At 38.1% G+C, this 5,697-nt stretch overlaps 1 protein-coding gene across 1 annotated transcript; it reads right to left on the reverse strand.

Moving 5' to 3' along the window:
* Nucleotides 1-371: 371 nt before the first annotated feature.
* Nucleotides 372-5,242, reverse strand: LOC144653465 (uncharacterized). The gene is made up of 5 exons (XM_078513458.1): nucleotides 4,834-5,242; nucleotides 4,293-4,445; nucleotides 3,619-3,720; nucleotides 1,697-1,877; nucleotides 372-653 (listed from the first exon to the last, which is right to left on the reverse strand). The coding sequence occupies exons 1-5, from the start codon at nucleotides 4,891-4,893 to the stop codon at nucleotides 505-507; spliced, it is 645 nt and encodes a 214-aa protein (XP_078369584.1). The 5' UTR covers nucleotides 4,894-5,242; the 3' UTR covers nucleotides 372-504.
* Between the last annotated feature and the right edge of the window lie 455 nt (nucleotides 5,243-5,697).

The following is a 5,697-nucleotide window of genomic DNA, read 5'->3' on the forward strand; positions in this document are numbered from 1 at the left end:
AATATAACAAAGGGATTTTGAAACGGTTCATTTGATTGACTGTTTCTTTTGTTTAAATCTAGTCAATCAAATCATGTGTCCTCAGAGCCAATTATTTCTCATGCACAAGCTCCACCATCTAAGAGGGACAAAGGGCTCCGTGGACGACAATGACAATTCCCTGTGATAGGAGATTCACCACAGATTTCTTTGCCTAGTTCCATGACCTTCTATTTTCACTGCCGTCGATCTATTTTGGGTCACGTGCATTCAGCTGATGTCACTTAAACGGACTGACCGCGAAGGCCTGGGAGAAAAAGCCGTACAGAAACTAGGAAAAGATTTCTTGTTTTTGGTGGTAAATAGCTTCCATAAAAAAACTTCATACACTCTTTCGTTTTGAAATAAGTTATTTATTCATCCAACTTTTCTTTTTATGTTTATTTTAAAACTAAACATTTTTTTTAACGTTTTACGCTAGCCTACGAGCAATCTAGCAAGGCAGTGCCGTGAAACAAGCAATGTCTAGCAGTCAATTGGAAAGCAGATCCTCACTTCTTGGCATGTAAGGCATATCCTAGAGCCGCACCAGACCAGATAACATTCAGTAACTCTAGTACAAACAGAGCTGGAACCGCAGTTTCGACGAACACGGTCTTGGTCGGTCTCCTCCCCTGAAGTACAGAAAAACCAAAAATTATATAATGGCCATACAGAAAAAAAAAATAAAACAGTAACTAGTCTTGCCGTAAGACCTCCAGTAAACCCCACCCCCACTACCCCCGGATCAATTTAGGTTTCTGGGAAACTGCTCACCTACCCCTCCCCAAACCTAACATTTTGCCCAAAGCGATAAGTAAGGGTTAATGTTAGGTTTGGGGAGGGGTAGGTGAGCAGTTTCCCAGAAACCTAAATTGATCCCTACCCCCTACCCCGCCACTTTCACACCAGCTAACTCTAAAACTTTTCTCCTCAGTAAGCCCCTCCCCTTCTGAAGATTGCATTAACTGGCCAAGACAATGTATGTTTAGATTATAAAGTTTAACAACGCTGCCACTTGCAAACTAAAAAACTACCGACATGGCAGGCGAAGTAGAAGGGATACTGACTGTGATTGCTGAGAGGCGCAAAGATTTCTTGTGAATCTAATTAGAGCTTAAAATCTGCTGAGGTGTTTTGTTTTGAGCGCGCATACAATTGCTTGGCTCCTCAGATTTTCTCTTTCATTAAGGCCATCCTAAAAAAATGTTTTGTTTCCCATCGCCCGACCGACCCATTTTTTTCGAAATGTAAAAAAAAAAAAAACAGGATTCACTAGTCAAAGAGGCAAGTACTTTAATTTACAAGCACACGATCTTGTTTTATCTGAAATCTGAAAATTTTATTAACAACAATTGGTATGATGTGATATCCTGTCTTTAATTAACATCAATACTAAGTTTTTCAAAGGCTGTTTCGTGCCAAGGGCATTAACGATTGTTCCAACATTCTTAACGAGATTGAATGAAAATAAATCTTTCGCAGACCACTTAAAGTGATCATTCTTTTTTTTTTTGCCCGACCGACCCAATATCACAAGAGACGGGGCGATGGGAAACGAAACATTTTATTGGGATGGCCTAAGATTGTGTATGAGAATGATTTATTTGAACCATTCAATCGATCAATCGCTGATCACAGCTAATTAATTTTCACGTGATTGCTTTTTTCAACTTGCCTTCGTCAGAAATCGTGGTGACGGAGATTGATTCTTCAGCTGGTTCGATGCGGTAAACCGGCAAGCCTCGGCAGTGTTTTCTCATGGCATCACTAAGGCTTGTATGATCCTGTATCAATTCCTTCACCTCCATTGTAGTTTTCACATTCTCAAGATTAGAATCTCCATCACCATTTTCTGCCTACAAGAAAAGAAGATTACATGTCAAGGGGCTACGTAGGTAGGTCAAGCCATTTTTACGGTCCTTTTATCACCCGGGGGGGGGGGGGTACTCCCATATGTGGCTTATATAGGTATGTGCCGCCCGATAGGGTATGGTTTTTGAGGTTCTTGGTCCTTAAATAGGGTATCATTTTTGCTCCTTTTGGCAATGTGTTCCCGGTGTGATCCTTAGATAGGGTACCTAAATTCTATAAGCTAAAATAAACGCCCAGCTAAACGAAAAAAAAGGCTTCTTAAAACTGAATTTTCTGTTCAGGTATTAGTAAAGCGATTTTATAAAGATTTGTGTCTTGCCGTGCGCGGTTAGCCGTTATTTGGGTCGTCACGGAACGCTTCTCCTCCCCTTGAATAGGGTGTCATTTTTCGGTTTGGGGCCTTAAAAAGGGTATCAGTTTTTGCTTTCTTTATCCTTAAATAGGGTCAGGGTTTAAGAACCTTGGCGGCACACCCCTATCTGAAATTTATGGGAGTACCCCCCCCCCCCCGGGTTTTATCAGTTCAATGTAAAGCATAACAAACAACACCACAAGTGATTTACATGTAATTTGTAATTCATTTAAGACGGACACAAGGAATTCTAGTAATATTTGAGTTGGACAAAAGTCGAGTACAAGAATAATTTAAATCATGTTGCGTTATTTCCTACCCTTAATAAAAGGTAAAGATCTAAGTAATTATAAACCGTGATAACACCAACAATTTCTTATCAGAGTCTGAGAAAGTGAATTTCAAAGTTCACAAGCTATTGGCAAAATCTTAAATGCCATTTTGTAAAGTCGTCCGATTCAGTGGAATTCAGTGGAACTTCGAAATTTGTTTTCGATGTTTTGTGTTGTTGGAAAAGATTTCTTTTAATACGATATTTAAAGCAGTAACACAAAAGTTTGCAATAAGGTGTAAATAGATTTGGTATACAACAATTTCTTATCAGAGTCTATAAAAATGATATTCAAAGTTCACATGCAGTAGGCAAAAGCGCACGTCTTTTATGAGATTCAGTGGACTTCAGGGGAACTTCGAATTGGTTTTCGACGTTTGGTGTTGTAAGAAATTAGGTTTCTTTTGATAAGATATTTGAAGCAGTAACACAAACGCTTTCAATAAGGTGTAAATAATTTCGGTACATAATTTTGTCCAATAACTGTATACGTACTCGAAGTCCTGGCGTATTCAATCTTAATATCTTTTACAAAATCTTAGTTTATAATGAAAGTGTTATAATTTCACTAAACGTGTTTCAGGACGTTCGCTTAACTTTGACCGGCGTTTCCACGTCACCAGTTCATACCAGCTGTGCGCGGGAGGGTTATCAGTCTGTCGTCGGTTGTACAATAAAAACCAGTTTGTAAACAAGTTTCAAACCTGAACAGTGGTGGTCTAGACCTCCGGATTCCTATTTATGCACTTTGTCTTGAACAGCTTTGAATGTACGCAGGAGCTCCAAATGAGGGTTTTTCTCACCATGCCGTCAATTGAACCCCGGGGGTTGGAAGGGGGAGGTGGATTGTGCCACCAACTAAAAGTGAGAGGGTTACTCGTTGAAAATTGTGAAAGGAACGTTTCACTAAAAGGTACCAGAATACTATTTTGGGTGTCACTCGAATTCATCGATTTAGCACCCTAACACTGATCGTTAAACCAACCGACGGGTTATACGCCTTGCAGCATTATTATTTTACTATATTTTTAAACCTGTTTACCTTTTTGAAGGCCTTGACGAGCTTTGATGGGCTTGGCAGATTGTCACTGAGATTTGACAAATAGCACACTTCCTTCTCTGGCAAACTGAACAGCGTCAATTTCTGAAACAAGAGAGCGGGTACATGACGAAAATCTGTTCATTAAAAAGTAATGTAAAATTCACATAACAAGCATTGGGTTCAATAATGAACATCGATCGGCTATTTTAGCCAATCAAACTGCATGAATCTCTCATCCTTATTCGCCTCCATCATAAAAATCTAAAAATGAATCATCCAACCATTCGTTTTTCAAAAGTTTATGGGGCTTTTCACTGTACACCTGTCGGCAAAACCAGTTTTTTTTTTTCGATTGTACGAAACCTCATATAATGGGAGACAATTGTAACAAAAAGAAAGGACGTAAAACATGTTCACAGTTCCTAAACTCTTCCCAATGACTTTTTTCGCCCAGACAAAATCTGACAAAATCTGTTCACCTGTAAGTAACCATGAGACAGTGTTTGTTTTTTTCGATTGTACGATACCTCATTGAAGAGACAATCAGGAAAGAAAATTGTAACAAAAACTGAAGGAAAGACATGTTCACAATTCCTTAACTCTTCCCAGTAAATGTTTTTGCCCAGACAAAATCTGGATTTTGATTTAGACATCTATCCAATGCCATGGCTTACCTTGCGGAAATCGTGGATAATCTGCGCCGCCTCAAATCCTTCTTGGGATGGCACCTCAAATTTCTCTGTCTTTCTCAGAACGTTAATCTTAACCACCTCATTAAACACTCTCCCTTCATTCTTTACTTGTACTTTGAATGTCGCTGTTTTCCCCTTCAAATGGAATGAAACAATTACAACAACGCTAAATGAGAGGTCTTAAATGCATCAAAGCTTTCAAACTTTCGCTAGTGGAGAGTCAGATGCATTTGTCCTAGAAACATGTTTAGCCGGGGATATAAACACTGGTCGGATTTGGATCATACAAAATTATTTGAGTGACTCAAGTTATCATAATTTTTGTTGTTGTCATTTTTATAGCGCTTTTATTTCACAGTAGCATCAGATAAACCTGATTTCGAACCTGATTCACCGAAAAATCATTTAGTATCTATCAGCTATTAGTGTTACTTATTTTGGTAAAAAGTTGTAATCGGCGCCAAAATCTAACTTTTCTACATTTTTACCCCAAAACTGCTACACTGTTCAAAAATCAACTTACTTGTAAAGCTGTTACCAAACACTGCACAATGATGGCCACAAAAAGATGTTTTCCGCTCATGTTTTCTCACGGTGAATGTGATAAAATATTAATACGATTTTTCTATACCGCCACCACACGGCTGTCAGTCCATTCACTGCCTTCTGAGATGATTTGTAAATTGATCAAGATTTTATACCAGTTTTTTCTTAATGACCCCATTTATTACTTTACTGAATCAATCTATCAAACATATGTTTGCTTGTACAATAGAAGCCCGTTAACTGAATTCGACCACCAACGCGGTGGGCCCACAAAAATCTTCTGTTTTTACATATGGCCGGTTCAGGCCGCATAGAGGAAGAGGCTCTGAATATAGAAAATTATTGAGTTTTTGTTCGGGCCAAGTAAAAGGGGTTCGACTACTTCGATTAGGAGAAAAATAAACTAAGGCAAAAAAAAAAAAGCTGCATTTTCAAAACCGCTTAAAAAACATCGTGATTTTTTTTTTTTTTTTTTGATCAATGGCAAATCGAAGCTAGTTATAGCGGAAGCTATTGACAATAATTAGTGCACACTTCCAAAAAGCAAGAAACTATATGTTCCCTTACAGAAAGACAATAAAATTATCCTGCAGAGAAATACTGAAATGACAATAAATTTCTAGCTGTGTTCATTTTCAATACAGCAGAAATCAATTACCTCTAAGGGGAAATCTTTATGAAAAAAGGAAAACCCTTTGAAACGCGTTTCTGAAATTGAAGGAAATTAATATCCACTGAAAATAAGTATGTCTATTTTTTTACTAAAATAAAAAAAGCAATTTGTTCCGCAGTGTAAAAGGGAGCCATTTGGCAAATCTATTTTAGCTTCGAAATCGTCAGA

This window comes from Oculina patagonica, chromosome 5 (assembly GCF_052425735.1).
Source record: "Oculina patagonica isolate OP01 chromosome 5, crgOcupat, whole genome shotgun sequence".
Classification (NCBI taxonomy): domain Eukaryota; kingdom Metazoa; phylum Cnidaria; class Anthozoa; order Scleractinia; family Oculinidae; genus Oculina; species Oculina patagonica.